Genomic DNA, 17,050 nt, shown 5'->3' on the forward strand with positions numbered 1-17,050 from the left:
TATATATACACTATTTGCACTAACAGTTAAACAGGAAGTTGCCCCTTCCAAATAAAAGCATCAAAACTGAAACAGGAAGTTTGCCATCTTTTAAGACGATAAAGTGCCAAAAGCGTATCAATTGTTAGCTTATTATCTGAAAAGTGAAATAATCTGCTGGTGAAACTATTTTTCATCAGTATTAAGGAATTATTTACATAAAAAGCATGTAAATTAATTTAGTCTTATTTCAAGTACATTCAGATATTTGATAGACCAATCATACTTGGTAATATTTTTTGGTGTATAAATAAATACTTGTCTAAAATTCTTAAATTTAACACATTAACTTTATAGGCAACATGTAGAACCTTAATAACCTTTATGTTATTAAGGTTTTGAAACACAGATGTTGGGAACTAACAGAGAAAGTGCAGATATTAAAGGCAGGTTTCTGTAAGAATCCTGCATTTTCTTTTGTCTGAAATGCAAGACTCATCTGACCGAGATTAAGATTTTAATGAACAACTTGTCATATGACACAGAATATTTCATTTTATAATAATGTCAGACTTTATCAGAATGAAATAAATGAATCCACCCTCACCACACAAAGCGAAAAAGCAGGGGGGGGTTTTCTAAGAAAAATTGCTCAGATATTTATCAACACCTACTTGTTCTTTTCTGAGGAAGAGCTCAGAGGCTTTGTGGCTATGAAAAACACAGAGTGTAGGAAGAGGACTAACTGAAGGTGTCAGGATGTAATTTACACTCTTCAGCTTTCAAAAACAAACAAGAAGAGAAGGAAAATCACAGGGAGCAAAGGAGGAAGGAAGGGATCGAGACAAATCAAGACAAAAGCAAAAACTTAATTACTTAACCAACAAAACAGAGGAAACTAAACAGAAACAGCCGATGCCAAACCAAATGTATGTTTTTCAGGAGCATTGAATAGGAATCAGCGTACAACCAATCCATGAGGTCTGCCAGCGCTGACTCACCACAAAGCATTTAAATTTCTGCAATATCAACACAACCTGGAACAGCAGAATACAGCACAAAGCATTTCTTTTTCTTTCTTGGCCAACGTTTCTGTAATATTATCAGCAGAAAAATCTAGAAAAATTGGTTTCATTCAGCTGTTTACAAAACGAGGTTGGAAACCACAAAACTGTTGTTTGTTACAGTTTTTATCCACAGCCCATCTCTGCAAGTTGTTCAAAAATGAGGGTGACTCAGCGTCATACCAACACAAACAAACCCATGAAGGAAAGTGATTTCTCATTGGGTATGGTTCACCCTGGACAGGTCACCAGTCCATTACAACAACCAGGTATGCACACCTGAGGAGAAACCAGTCATTAGTTATGTGTTTAGACTGAGGAAAGAATCTACACCTGCACAAGGAGAACACACAAAGAGCAGAAAACGTTGCTGCAAGGCAACAAGTGCTGCTTTGCAGTTTAACAGATGAACAGATTAACACAATTTGCATGCAATTTTAAAGTCAGGTTGCACAATGCAAAACTATTTTTGTCTACTTTGTGGCAAAAATATCTTAGTATACTTGAAATAAGACAAAACTAATGCATAAGTAACTTTTTAGCAAGATATAGGAGCTTGTTTTAAATCAATAATTCCTTAAATATTTATGAAAAAGTATTAGTTCTACTGGCAGATTATTTCACTTTGTATTGTATTGTTGTAAGTAAAATAATCTGCCAGAGCAGCTAGTACTTTTTCATTAATATTAAGGAATTATCGACTTAAAACAAGTTCCTTTATCTTGCTGAAGAGTTAATGACAAAAGTTTGGTTGATGTAATCTGGGGTTTAATCTTAAATTCTCAGTTCTTATGCTCTACAATAATGCTCAAAGTGTGAAAGATGCTGCAGTGGCTGCTTGTCTCTCTGAATCATCTGACCTGGTTTGCTTGCTGTACTCTGATATCCTCCAGATCTCAAGGCTGCTGCATAGAGCTCTGCATGCAGCTGGAACATCAGGCATTCATTTTGACTTCCAGAGCAAAATGCTAAGGTTTTTTTTTCTCTGTAAACTAGACTGGAACCGAACTGAAACATGTTCCTGGTCAAATTATCAATAAGTCAGGACAGAGAGCGCTAACAATAACTCAGCAAAATGAGAGTTTATTTAAGACAGTAGAAGAATGTTTAGAAAGAAATGGTAAACTGTGCATGTTTTCAGTGGCACGCTGCCAGAATGTTATCGCCGCCTTATCCAAATTATTCAGTGTTGGAAATTTGATCTGTTTCTCATGAGAAAGAAAGTATAAGCGCCAGCAGGCTTTTTATGGATTCTTAGAAAAGATCAGAGGAGCTTAGTTATAATGAATACTTTACATTCCATTTACTCAACTGAACTGAATAGGGTATGAATATTATTAATCCAGGGTTAAGAAGGGCAACCAAATATCAAGGGCAGACTAAAATGGGTTTCCCCAAAGAAAACAGCCATCAATCAAAATATCCTCCACAACAGCAGCAAATTTCTTTTTCTAAGAATCAAGGGACAATTTAGTGAAGATCTGTGGATTTTACAATGTGAAAACACAAAATCTTAGCATTTTTGATCCAACTTCAAGTGCAAAAAACTTGGTATAAAATATATATATATATATATATATATATATATATATATATATATATATATATATATATATATATATATATATATGCGCTTGTCTTTATTTTAAGTGCACAAAGATATTTGCACTAGAAACTAGGTAAAAAAATGAACTGAAGGGAACTGAGCAACAGAAATTTCAGAAGATTTAAATTTTGGACTTTTGATTACTGTCCATTTTTGCAGACATTAAAAGCTTACTGAAACTCTGCTCCCTTTCAGGCAAACAGAAGAAGATAAAATCCATTAAATTAAAAGGTTCAGATGTGATTCCAGTCTGCTCAGAAACAGATCCATAAATTTAGTCCTTTTGGAGATTCATTTAGTCTGTTTTTATACTCCCACATCTTAAATAATCATTCTGGTTGATGCTATAACCTTGAGGGGGCTGAATGTTTTTCTTTTTAAAATTATTGTCAGTAAATTTATATTAGTAACTCAATTATCTAACTGGAACAATGCAATTTAGGACATTTCTCTAAACATTGAAAAATTATGCTTAATGGATCAGTCATGCAAAAAAAGAGGTTAAGTTTACAAAACATAAATTGAACTTTAAGATAACAGTTGTCTGCTTAAATATTATTTTATCAGTCAAATCAAATCAGTTTTTGTTCTGATAGGAACAAACTACACAAATGTGAAAAGATGTTCATAAAATGTAGAAGTACTAGTTAAACATAGAGAAAGTTATAATATGATTCAGCTTAACCATAATAATAATAATTATATTGCAATTGTTTATAACTTCTGGGACAATTTATTGCGACAGGCCTATAATGTGTGAAAACAACTGAGTGCCTTTTATTATCTATAAATGACCAACTGGTTGATTTTCACCATTACCTTTTAAAGTTTCTGTTAATCTAAAACATTCAACCTGTGTCAAAATGTTTTCATTTGAGTTGTTTTTCCTTAATAATTCAAATAAATCTTATTTGTATGAATAACTCAGCTGAACGTTCCTATAAATCCACTTGTTGTTTTTGAACCACAATAAATGGAACACTGATCAATATATTTGGTGTGTATTGATTTTAACGATGACACCTGACAAAATGAAATATCTGTTACTGGTTTTCACAATTGTTGACTGTATGATCTGTTTATGATGTTTTTATGTTTTCATAAAGCACTCTGAACTGCCTTGTTGCTGAAATGTACTCCACATTAAAATCCATTGATTGATTGATTGATTGATTGATTGATTAATGCTAACTGAAGATGTATGCTGTTCTTATTGCCTCAACCACTGAAACCAGAGGCAGAATTGTGTGAAACTCTTCCTCCTCATGGAACATAAAGTGCTTCCATGTCAGAAAAGCTGTTTTCTGCTGGTAAACAATCAAAGCCAGCTCCACAGCTCTGACTAATTTGGGGCCAGCGAACTGTGTGGGCCTCCAAACACAAACACAACACCTACTCCTGCTTCCTGAGTGCTGCCTGGACGTACTGGTGAGCTGCCAGGATATTAGCAACATTTCTTTAAATGTCAGCGCATCAGGTTTTAGCTCTGTTTTTATCTGCCGTGCAAACAGCTGTCGTCCCAGTTACTTTGAGAACAGTATGCAATAGAGAAATAAAGCATCATGCATCTGCATAAGCACTCATCCACCCATCTATCAAAAACACACAAACTTAGACAAATCGATTAAGCTAGCAGTCATGCTCCTGTGGGAGGAAACTGGAGTACCTGGAGATGAACCCGTGCATGCGCATGGAGAAAGACTCCAGGCTGGGATTCAAAATCAGAAACTTCTCGCTGCACTTATTTATGTATTTGTTTATAGTAGTATTCAATTTGTTTGTTTTGCTAATAAAAAGATCCCGAACATTTAGACATTCATAGACAAAGAAGTTTCCATTTCTAGCCTTAGTTTGGCTTTTTATTGATAAAAACACAAATAATACCTAAAAGATGCATGACAGACCTGCTGGTATTTGCAGTGACTAGGGACAACAAATTCTGTGAATACTTAGAACTCCCTCTAAAGATTCTTATAACTGCCTATAGTTAAAACAAAAATATATGCCTTAATATGCATTGATACACACAAAGAAAACCTTCCTGGTATTTAATGACGCTGAAAGATTCAGTATTATGTATTTTCCAGGCACATAATTCCACTTTATAGCACAGTAAAGTAACTACGTTAACTTCAATTGTTATAAAAATGTGATATCAAATATGGCTTAAAACAAATTTAACTTCATGATTTAACATCTCTGCTCTTTCTGAAACAACTCCTGCAGGAAATCACCACAACATGACTCCTCCTATAATGAGCTCAGCAGTTCCACCAGGTATTTGCTAATTGCTGCTGGCTAGTCTGAAGGAGCAGAGTGGAGACGGCTGCTCTGTGAGGCGGAAGCTTGGAAACTGCAGCTCCAAGGAGGGACTTCGTCTAGAAGGCGGGGCTAGGCCTAATCAGGCATTTTACACAGCTGAATGGTTGCCATGGAGATTAAAGGATTTCTCAAACATGCATGAAATAATCAAGGCAACGCTACAGACAGTAGTGTTGCCTACTACCTGTAGTAGATAGAGGAATAATATTAAAACATGATGTATTATTGACATAATTCAGCCTCTTTAAACAGTCATCTTAAACATCAGCAGATTATTTGTAGCTTTAACAGTAAATTATCCCAAAGAAATACTTTTTGGCTGTTTGCACAGAAATCATTGAAATGCTTCTCGACACACATGAAGCGTCTTTCCAAGTTCTCCAACTTCCTTGATTCCCAGAATCAAAAAACATGACTGTGACATGAATGGGGTTTATAATTATATTATAATTTAGTTGTAGAATCACCAACCAAATAATCATTTTGCGAACAAGAAGCTGGCTCATAAAGATAAAGATAAAGGTTTTGTAGTGGAAGGAGTATTTTTTTAATAACCATGACTGATTCAGTGACTTGATTTGTGCAGCTCTTCTCTTTAATCTTTACATATCCTGCACGGCTATAAAAAGATATTTTGATGAAATATGCAACAAACCTACAGCGCTCATGCCTCAGTTACCTCCACATCTGCAGTAACAGTGACTAAATCAGCCTCGTTATTCAGAAGAAGTTTATGTTTCAGGCAGCGTTTATGATCCATTCAGTGAAGTACAGAATTATTTTTTCCTCCAGAGGCTCTGCTGCAAACAGAATGTATTAAAGGGGTAAAAAATCTTTTAAAAACTCAGATATTTTTCAAGGCACAATTGACTTTTCATGTAGCCGACATCTGTTTCTCCATTTAGTCTTTGCTGTTGGAGTTAAAGCACCAAAGATTTTTAAAAACCTGTCCACCTCTATTCCTGCCACGCTGTGTCAGATATCGTTCCAGGAGGAGAACCGACTCCTTGTGTCTGTTTGGACATTCAGTTTGTGATCAATTTTGCAGGAATGTTGTTTCTCCATCTCCTTTATTCCTGCAGCTCTGAACCCTGTCTGCGATGCAAGTCTGAGTTTGATGCATTTGAAATGCTTCACCCTGGAGCTCCTGTTAGTCATAAATAAGCCATCTTGATCCGTTGTAGTCTGGTTCTGCTTTGCCTGCAGAGCCTAAGTGACACTGCTTAGGACTGCTTGATGTTTGAGGAAAAAGGACAGACATTACTTGTGAGTGCATATTCTCATAGTTCCTCCAGTTTGTGGAATTATTTCTGAGTAAATGTTTTTGCATTAATGGGGTTTTCAGTGATTCAACCGGATACTAATGTTGCATTTCTGCAGCTCTGCTTCATGTGTGACGGAGTTTAATGTGAAAGTGTCGCTCCAAGCAGGGAGATGAAAACAGAGGAACTCAGGGACAACACAAGCTATTCCAAATAGCACTCATCCTAAATAATGCAGCAACGTGTAGGAGAGGGGCGAGGAGGGCAGGAGAAGAGGAGGAGAGAAAAACAATGGGAAGAGTTTGAATACTGGAAATGACAGAAAAAAAATACATGTTAATGTAAAATATTTAGGGCTGCACCTAATGATTATTGTTGTTACAGATTAATTTGATTATTTTAATGATTAATCCATAACTTGAATAAAAAAATGGGCAGATTCTACAGATTTTTTTTTTTAAAGCTTTTTATACAAAATTAGAAATGCGTTAAAAGATAAGAAGAAACTAAACATTTTACTGATTAAAATGCAACAACAGCGTTCTCTTGGTGAACACTTGCACGTCTGCAGCTAAAAAATACTCCTAACAATTACTAAATTATTTGATGATTATTTTAATAATCAACTCATCAAGACTAATAATTTCAACCCTAAAAACGTCTAATACAGAAAACTGCTTTGAGAAGCGTATTGGCAGGAAAACCAAGCATCATCACAGTGAAATATGAGCAAAGCAACATTTTCTCTGACATCACTGTAGTAAGAAATTTGGACCAACAACTCTCTCAGGTCGATGGCTGCTGTGAAAGGCAGAAAATCTCATTAGATTGATTCACAAATCGAATATGTGCAACATGATAACTGGAGAGGAGTGCAGCTTAAACACAGCGAAAAAGAGCAGCAGAGAAACCCGAGAGCTCCGATGATGGATCATAAATCTATAAATATGAATTTATACATTTTGGCTTCCATACATCTGCTCTTGGCCACTCAAACTATCCCATCACTATTCTACATTTTCTGCAAAAACAACAACAACAAAAAACAATCTATGTAAAATGCAATGACACAGTTTGGGGTTTACCTCACAGATCAATGTTACAGGAACGAATAAATCAAACGCTGGGTTACATTTTGAATCTTTTGTGTTAAATTGCCAAATTTGTTCTCACAAACAATTCAAGTACTATTAAAAACAAGTGATTAAGCAGATTGCTTTTTATAGCTTTTATTGAAGTTGACCATTGTTCATATGCAGGTGGAATATATGTTCAGTATTTGTAACAATACACTTTAGTCTTTGCAAAAAGAAGAAAAAAAATCCCTTTAAATGTTTCATATTTTAAGCAAGTTGTGGCCCAGTTTCAAAAGCATCTAAGCACTGAGATCATCCTCGTCTTCCACTGACAGTGTGCGTTAGCTTTCTATTATCTTCTGCTAACGCAGCAAGTGCTGTGAATTTGTATGTAGATTTATTCATGGAGCGTTCACAGTGCAGAGGTGCTTTTGGGGTGCCAGGCTTTGTTAACAGCAGATGTCTTTTCAGTCACCGAACAAAAATACGTCCTTATCTGTCTGCAGTCCCGACAAGCAGAAATGCCATTTGAACACACATCCATTCTCTGCCAGTGCAAATGATTCAGATTTAAAACAGAATAAATTAGGAACAACAGCAACTGAATGTACAATTCATCACCCCTTGAAAAATCCATTTACACTCATATGATGAGGAACAAAAACACCTGCTAACTCTAAGGATATCATTTTTTTTAGTGCGATTTCACTTATTTTACACCACAGGTCACTTTTTCTTTCATTTACTCCAAAGCATCCACAGAGAAGGAGGCTCAACCACAAGCAAAGTTTCCTTGTCACATTTAGATTTTTATTAGCGAGTTCAGTAAAATGTTTAGGTAAATTAGCCGAATCCTGGCTCAGTTTTTATCTCTGTAGGCTTCTTCTGAGTTTATTTTACCTTATATTGCCCTCAAGCTGCAGCTGTAATTACAAAAACATGTTGCATTAAGTCAAAGATTCAACAAAGATTTTTTTGCAACAAAAGAAACTTGAGGAAGAACAGCAACACAAAGTTAAAAGCTAAAGCTAAAGCTAATATGTGCCTTATTTGACTCCTTGCTTGCAGCAGGCTGTTCAGTCACACTCAGGGCAAAACCTGCCGATATTATGGTCTGAATGGTTTTGGGTTAGACGGTTATGGATGTGATGTCACTCCACCGAAACGTAACAACTGTTCAAAGCTTCTGTCCAGCTCAGCTTTTAGACTCACAGGCTAACTCTCTCCTTCAGCAGTGCATCTCAGTGTAGTCTGCTCAAGTCTACAACTCGCATCTACATGTTCATGTCCTACATTCCAATGGTCATCTGTGCATTGCAGTATTCTCACTGTTCTGTACAATATTGCACAATTCATCTTATCTGCAGCCACTTTCTCCTAATCACATTATCACACATAATTGTTGCCTGCAACCAATGCTGAGCACAAACTAAAATTACACAAAAAAGGGAAAAAAAAAACCTTTGGAAAATGTTCTCAATCTTATACCATTTTCAAGCAGGTATGCAAAGTTTTGTTACAGATTAAATTCTAAGATACAATCCCATTCAGCAATATAAACTCCAACATTTTTAAATCATGTACTGGATGATCCCTCAGTGGAAAAACACCTGGATTTATCTGGTTATGCTCCATCTGTGTTTTAAAGGGACGTCTAGTGCCATTTTATAGCACAATCAAGTAATTGTTAATGTCAGCTGTTATTAAAAAAACCAATAAAAAAACCCTGTATATGCCAAATATGACTTAAGGAGATTTGATTTTGCAATTTAACACCTTGAAATTAGGCCTTTGTCCCTTTAAGAAGCTTCTGCTTTTTCTGAAACTCCACCTTCGGGAAGTCATCACAACATGGCTCCTCCATCAACCCTTCAGCAACATTTTCACCAGCGTTTCACTGAGACGTAGCTCATATACTGAGCTGACCAGGTGTGTGCTAATTGCTGCTGGCTAGTCTGAAGGATCTGAGCGAGGGAGGGCTGGTCTGTGAGGTGGGAGCTTGGAATCTGCAGCCCTGAGGAGGAGCTTCGTCCTTGAAGGCGGAGCTACATCCACCACGTGTTTTGCACAGCTGAATGGTTGCCATGGAGATTCAAGGATTTCTTAAACATTCATGAAAGACTTAAGGCAACACTCCAGGTATGTTTTTGAAGAGGGAATAACATCAGGAATATGATGTAAAGTTAAAAAAAGTCAATTTTACATAATACTGCCCCATTGATGAACATTGCAACTCAAATAGTTTCCATTTCCTGCAGCGACTCTCATTGAGGTCCGACTGTTTGCCTTCTAAAAACAGGAATTTAATGGCCTGATCTCAATGTTCTCCCCATGTTGGGATGCAAATTGTGCAAAATGCAGAACTGGTTATGCTTTTTCATAGTTTCACAAGTAAAAACAAAAATATATAACTTTCTGGCTACATGTTAAATAATTGCAAGGACATATGGAATGGGTAGGTTAAACTCCCCGGTGTGACGCACTTCAGTCCATCCATCATCATCATCATCATCATCATCATCTGGTTGTCTGGGTTCTGGTTCGAGTGTTGGGAGGATGCGGATGGACAAACACATTGGGGCTTTATCTGCATTGGGAGCTGTTTGTGTCAGTTACTTGTCAGCTCGTTTGGTCTTACTTCAAGTGTACTAAGATATTTGCACTATAATTTAGACCAAAACTATTTCGTAAGATTTTGTGTTTTTACAGTGAACACTTCTTTAGGAGGAAGAGTTGAGGAGCCTCTAAGCAGATTAAGAAAACTTGCCTGTGAAATATTCTACATTAACCCCCATGATTCTCATGTTAGATAATAGAAAACATTTTTATAGTTTATAGAAAGAAAAAAATCACATCTACAACCCAGAACTCACACAAAGACTAAAGTGCAGAAGCCAAGAATGCGTCCTTCTGGCTGTAAATGAGTCAACATTATTTTGTTTCCTTAACTGCAGATGTAGACATCAAATCCATGGCAGCCAGCTAACCAGGAAGTAGTTAGGAAATTGTCCCATTGTCCCTTTCCTTGCAGATGCCCTTCTGTGGACAGATTGGAAGTAGAGCAGCGTGGAAACAGCCTGGCAGGGCCGTGAGTTCAAACTCCTGTGGAGTGGAATAATGAGTGGAACAGCAGGTTGTGTGGCCTGAGGAGAGAAACGAGCCGAGATGTCAGGAGGAATCCACCTGAGGATGGGACGAGTTAGCCTCTGGCTGAGGCTAAACCACAGACGTTATAGCAATCCAGGTCCTAAGAACACAATTATTCCTTAGCAAAGATTAAAACATATATATTTAAGGATAAAATTATACGTGGATTATAATTTCCTGATAAATTCTGGCAGATCTCAAAGCATGCAGGTGAAAGGTTTAATTCTAGGGTGTTCCTCAGGGCTCAATCCTGGGACCACCAGCCTTTATTTTATTTATAACACTCTTCACATCAGCATTCTCAATGCTCACTTTAATGCAGATGACATAATGACATAAAACAATGTTAGTACATTTACAGGAGCTTTTCTCCTGGCTATAAAGTTTGAACTGTGTGTAGCTTACTGTTTGTAATTTAAGTTGATCTGATGGCTGAAAGAAAACTCACCTGTTACAAAGTGATAAGTGAAGTGAATTGCAGCAATACAGAAAAATCTCAGAAAGTATTTTTATTTTTTTCTAGTATTTTCCTACGTTCATCTTTGATCATCTCTGTCCCATGGTCCAGTCTGGCCAAACCACATTCTTCCCATGTTTTCTGTCTTTTCTTTGGTTTTTATGATGCTGTTTGTTCTCTAATGTTCTCAACAAACTTCTGAGGCCACAGCTGCATTAAATTACACACAGCAGGACACTATTTAATAATTAGAGGACTTTTGATTTAATTTCACTGGATTTTATTTAGGGACATCAGTTTATAAAAAAAAAACTTTTAAAAATGCATAAACCATTTTGTGTTGATCTTTCATATAAATCTAAAATGACATGTATTGATGTTTGCAGCTGTGGTGTGACAACATGTGAAACAGAGTATTTTTGCATTTGTTAACTATTGTGTCATAAATTCTTACCGTTCAGATAAAATGCAGCAGCCTGCGGCTCAGACTCACTGATCCTCACAGGAAGCTGCAGGAAAAGCCTCGGCTTCCTGGTTCTGGAACATGTACTGAGGAAAAACATGCATGCAGTCAAAGACTTTCTACATGACACAATCTGACATTTTTATTTTATTTAATTATAAGTGATTAAGTGTTAGAAATGTTTTATTTTTTTGCTTTTGCTAAAATGTCCCTGATGAAGCTTTCGTTTCAGTCCTGAGACAAATTGTGGTGAATTTCACTTTGAAATGACTGAATTGATGCTTTGCCTCAAGTTGTATTTGATTTTTTATTCCCCTTTCTTTTGCTGAGATGCGTTAAAGATGACACACATTCCTGTTTGTGTGTGTTAAAGCCTTGCAGTGTCTTTCATCTTCACTGGCTGCTCCATCCTGTAAAGCAGTTATTCAGCGATACAACCAACCTTCCTATGCCCATGCTGTTTGCATTCACCCTCCTGAAAATGGAGCAACATAAATAACACGATGCAAGGTAATTTACTCAAACATGGAGCAGGCAGCCTGGCTGTAAGTGGGGAAACGTTCAGTGCTCTCTAATTACTGGGAGCCATTTGATAACTTTCATCTCCACAAACAAAACCAAACAGAGATGAAGAATGAATCAGCTCTCTTTCAGCTCAGAGTCAGAAAAATCAGCTTTTTACAGGAGCAAAATGGCTCAGGAAGACGGCTGATGACGACTTTCAAAGGTTTCCAAGAGCTGTTGATGTTTGAGGATTAAGGGCTGATTAAGGGCTGTTGGAAATAATGAGGCAGAAAAACATGGCACAGCTCTCTGTCCCACCGCTGGTTTTATGAACCGTCTAAACACACCACTATCAGCTCAATAATTTCTTAATATTGATTAAAAAGTGGCAGATTTTTTCACTTGTAACAAGATATTTTATGTTACAAGTGCAAATATTTGCCAGTGGAACTATCATTTTTTAAATCAATATTAAGGAATTATTGACCAAAACAAGCTCCTATATCTTGCTGAAAAGTTTCTTTTTAAGTTAGGTTTGTCTTATTTCAAGTGCACCATCATTTTGTGTTTTTGCATTGCAGCATCTATAAGCAGTTTGTTTACTGGATGTTAGCTGTGAAACTCCTTCCTCAGTGCAGTGAAAGCCTGCCTGACCTCAGAGCTGCAGCATCCTGTCTGTGCTCTCCTGCCTGGTGAGAAGAATTGGACCTCAGAGAAGTTATTGATTACTCAGTGAGCTCTGGCTTTTAGTGTTTGTGTCTCTGAAGCTGGAAATGAACCGAGCCCCTAAATGACCTCCTGATTTAGAGCGCTGGATGCAGGATCATACTGTCCAATCCCATCATCTTCCTCACTGAGGCCTTCACTATTACAAAACCTTACGAGACACTTTACTGTTTATTACAGAAGTTATTGAGTTTAATGATTTAACTTCCTCTCTCCATCCATCACAGTATTGATGAATTTGTGGGATCAGAGCTAGGTGTGGCGTTCCACTCATAAATTCCTCCAGCTTCCCTGACTGCCTTAAGAAAACAGTCAGTACCTACTGCTATTACTTTTTGAAAAGTCATTGATTTTCCTTCAAATCTGTTTGCACAAAGTTCTGTCAAGATAACTAATTTTGCTGGACGATAACTTGTCCCAGAAGTTATTGAAATAAAGGATAATGTTGCTGTTTTGAGACCATTTTCAAGTAATATAATGCTAAAGGCATAATTATTCAAGAACTCATTCTAAAAAACTCAATAATCATTAAATTCTAATGAACATTTTACACTGAAATCCAAAATGAATAAACCAAACAACAGAAACAACAAATAAAATGAATCATAAAATAAAACTGTCCTTCTAGAAAAAGGCCAGTTGAGACCAAACAACCAGACTGACCAATTTTGTCTTCCAGCTTTTGGTAAAAAAGAGAAAATAGAAAAAAAGGTTAATCACGCAAATGGGAATTATCGAGCTTGTTTTAACTTATCATGTGGTTAATTGATTTATTGTTTACTGCGACAGGCGTATTTGTAAACTCAAGATCCTCTCCATATTTCAGAGATTTCATTAAAGACCTTCATTAACCAGAACACATGATTCAAATCACAATCGGCATGTTCCTGTGAAAACATTTTCTTCAAAAATCTCGTTTTTAGATCAATAGCGATTTGCAACTGCATTTTAGAATCTGTTGTTCTAATCAGAAGTATTATTTCATGTGAAATGAAGAATAAAATTCACTTTAACACAAAGATATTGGCATCGAAAGCCAAAATTTATACGTGATTTTATTTCTCATTTCTACACCTCATACATCTGGAAAACGTTTCTTATTTATTCTTTATATCACTTTTTATTGTTAAAGAAGGTTTGTTCAAGACACAAAATACCATTATTCCATTTTCATCTTTCTCGTGTTCTGGTTCTCTGTTAACTACTTAAAACTCGGTTATTTAGTTTGCTTTGTTTTGCGTTTTGTCCACAGCACCAATGATGGTTTGAACTCACAGATTTCAGGTTGGATTCCATCTCTGTGAAGTTCCACTCAGTCAGAGGAAGGCTTAAACTGAAAGGCTGCAGAAACACATGAAGAAGAAAAAATGAATGATTCACATCTTCAATAAATAAAAATAACAAGCAGATGCATCTTAACTGAAACCATGGCAACCAGTTCACTGACTTTTAGTTCATGGTTTAATTGTCAAAGACAAAAAGAGAACGCTTTCATAACTGAGAAGTTGAATACCAATCAATATTTAATTACATTCATTCATTAATTGATTACAATAAATGTGAAAATGTCTGTATTAATGGTTTTCACAGTTTATACTGCAGCACACACAATGCAGTGAACATATTAGCTGTAAATAGCAGCTTTTACTGCTCATCGTTCCCCAACATTAGTTATTCTACAGAGATAAATATTTTCATCATCTAAGCAGCTTCACTCAAAGCTAACGCTGAATTTTCCATCTTAAATATTAACATGTTAAATGTTAAAGTTTGTGACAAGACAAGTAAAAAAGATCAAACAAACATAGCTGGTTTGGAAGTGTGAAGAAAAACAATGATTTCTGAAAAGATCCGAGTTTGGAGAAATTTAAAGACAAGCAGCCGTCATACATGGTGCTGGAAGGACAATGAGATGGGATTGTTTTGGACCCACAGGAATTTGCACTCGTTGATTGGAGCTGATCTTAATTTAATAAAACATTTTTATTAATAACTGCATCCTTACATCCATTACGCCGCCGGCTCCAGCTTCCATGGCGCTCTGCTGGTGGCTCCTGAGCAGCAGCTGCTGCAGCTCCTCCAGACTCATGTCTACGTTCTCCACAGACTCTGGAAGCTCAGCTCTGCACAAACACACACACACACACACCAATATTCAACACACACATGGGTTTCTGTGAGGAAGTCCGGCCGGGATAACGTACCGGTCCAGGGCGGGTCTCCGGTTCCTCCTCTCCACCATGGAGGCTACGGAGCCCCTCCCCTCCAGGACAGATTGCACCATGGCAACCGGGAGGACTGGAGGCTCAGAGGAGCAGACCTGACAGGTGGACGCCATGGCCGCCGCCTCTCCTCCATCAGCGCCGCCTCCCTTCCCTCCACCGCGGACTCCTGGGCTCACAGGCTCCTCTTTGATGAGCATCATGCTTTTCTCCCTGAGCGTGGAAGCAGAGACAGTTTCCAACACTAAGGCTGTTTTCACACCTGATAGACCGGTAGACTCGGTTAAACTGGGGATCAAAATCACAACATTTGTTACATTTTCAGCATCTGTGGTTCACTTTCACACTACACATTGTTAAATGAACCAAACACTGGGAGCAGCCTGTTCCCCTCCTCACCTGTGGTGGCGCTGCACCAAGAAACGCTGAAGGAAATGACACAAAAACTTCTGAAGAAGACATGACCACAACTTCCTTCTTCACAAAATGTAAACAAAAATGAAGTAGCGTCAGATTTTGATTTCTCCTGCTACTGCTAGTCTAGCGCCTTTGTTTTGGTTGCATTTACCCAGAATGCCCTACGTTTTAGTCTGCTTCCTTCCTTCGGTATACTCTATGGTCCGCTTGCATCCAGATATGTATTCAAACCACACCAGAGTTCACTTTGATTGAACAGAAATCGAGGTTTGTAGACGAACCAGAGTTTGTGTTTTTGGTCCGTATCAGAGTTTGATTAGCATTCCTACCTCCCAAAGCAAACCAGACTTTCTACACAAATGAACACCAGCCCAGTTTAGTCGGCTTTAATTGAACTCCAGTTTGTTTGTGTGGAAAGTCTGATTTGTTTGGGGAGATGTGAACGTGTCATCAAACTATGATGCAGATCCAAAAAGCGAACTGGGGTCCTACAGCCTCACAACCGTTAAAATCTGACACTACTCCATTTTTATTTACATTTTGTGAAGAAGAAAGCTGCGCTCAGTGTCTTCTTCTGAGGTTTTTGTGTCGCTTCCTTCAGTGGTTCTTAGTGCAGCGCCCCCACAGGCGAGGAGGGGAACAGGTGTTTAAAAGGGTTTGGTTGGTTTGACTCATTGTTATGTGAAAGCAAGCTGCAGCAGCTGAAAATTAACCTTTAACCTTTTGAGACCCTGAAGTTGTCTGAGAGATTACAGATGTTCTGGTAAATCAGTGTTTACTTTTCTGACTCACCTGTTGTCAGCAGACTGCATCTGAATGGCCATGCTGGCCTGAGTCATGTCAGTAACATCTGAAATGATCGGCCCTCCGGTCAGTCCGTCCGTCGAACAAGATGCAGTATCGCTGGATGGCTGAGAAGAGACAAAAACAACAAAAAGCAAAGTGGCATTTTGTTTTATAAAACTGAAACTTTTTTTTTCCAAAGCTGAGCTCTCAGACCCAGTTTTAATGTTGCTGCCTCTTTTTCTGCCCCTCCTTTAAAAGAATCATATTTAATAACTATGTGCAGTCAGAAACACCACACCTTAATAGGTGGCCATTGCACTCTGCTTCCCTCTAGTGTTCAGTTAGCAAACTGCTCAAAAGAGTTGTCTTTTTTTTCTGTGCATTTGGAAGATCAACTGTCACAATTTAAGACATTTTGATTAAAATTTTATGACAACATATTAGGTCTTTGTTGACAGAAAAAAGAAGAATACAATTCTGACTTTTCGAACTCTGACATCTCTGTATTTCTAGAAAATTCTAGAACAGGGGTGTCAAACTCAATTTCACCGAGGGCCACTTCAGCATATTGGCCCCCCTCAACGGGCCACATTGACGGTACAAATCAGGAGTGCATCCCTGCTAAAACACCCCAGACAAAAGGTTGACTTCCCTCATTCAGTTCTGTAGAGACTTATAATGAGTCAATGGTCCAGGTGTGTTAGAGAAGGAATGCATCTAAAGCTGCAGATGGTAGCTCTGGAAAACTAGGCTTGGGCAGCCCCAGCATAAATGTATAAAATACAATGTTAAAAATAAATTAAACACCTCATATTATCAAATAACTGATTTTATGTATTGAAGTTTTAAATATTACATTTGAGTTTCCATGGATGTAAAATTACTGCTCAGTTTAAAAATTACAATAAATGTTTAAAGGTAAACAAACAAATAATAAAAACAAGTCACATGGCCAGCATTTTTTTTGGAAAAACATTGGAATATAAGCACTTTTTATCAAATCTTCATTGTGGTAAGAT

At 37.4% G+C, this 17,050-nt stretch overlaps 1 protein-coding gene across 1 annotated transcript in view; it reads right to left on the reverse strand.

Moving 5' to 3' along the window:
• Window positions 1–9,447: 9,447 nt before the first annotated feature.
• hsf4 (heat shock transcription factor 4) overlaps window positions 9,448–17,050 on the reverse strand; it is a 26,290-nt gene continuing 18,687 nt past the window's right edge. Inside the window, exons 8-13 of the mRNA XM_015059191.1 lie at window positions 16,038–16,156; window positions 14,811–15,041; window positions 14,612–14,729; window positions 13,882–13,947; window positions 11,368–11,462; window positions 9,448–10,452 (exon numbers count right to left, since the gene is read on the reverse strand). Of these exons, the coding sequence (XP_014914677.1) occupies window positions 11,403–11,462; window positions 13,882–13,947; window positions 14,612–14,729; window positions 14,811–15,041; window positions 16,038–16,156 (594 nt within the window). The 3' untranslated portion in view covers window positions 9,448–10,452; window positions 11,368–11,402. The remainder of the gene's footprint in view (window positions 10,453–11,367; window positions 11,463–13,881; window positions 13,948–14,611; window positions 14,730–14,810; window positions 15,042–16,037; window positions 16,157–17,050) is intronic.

The sequence above is a fragment of the Poecilia latipinna genome, unplaced genomic scaffold (genome assembly GCF_001443285.1).
Source record: "Poecilia latipinna isolate Pla-1442-1.1 unplaced genomic scaffold, P_latipinna-1.0 Scaffold1611, whole genome shotgun sequence".
In the NCBI taxonomy this organism is placed as follows: Eukaryota; Metazoa; Chordata; class Actinopteri; order Cyprinodontiformes; family Poeciliidae; genus Poecilia; species Poecilia latipinna.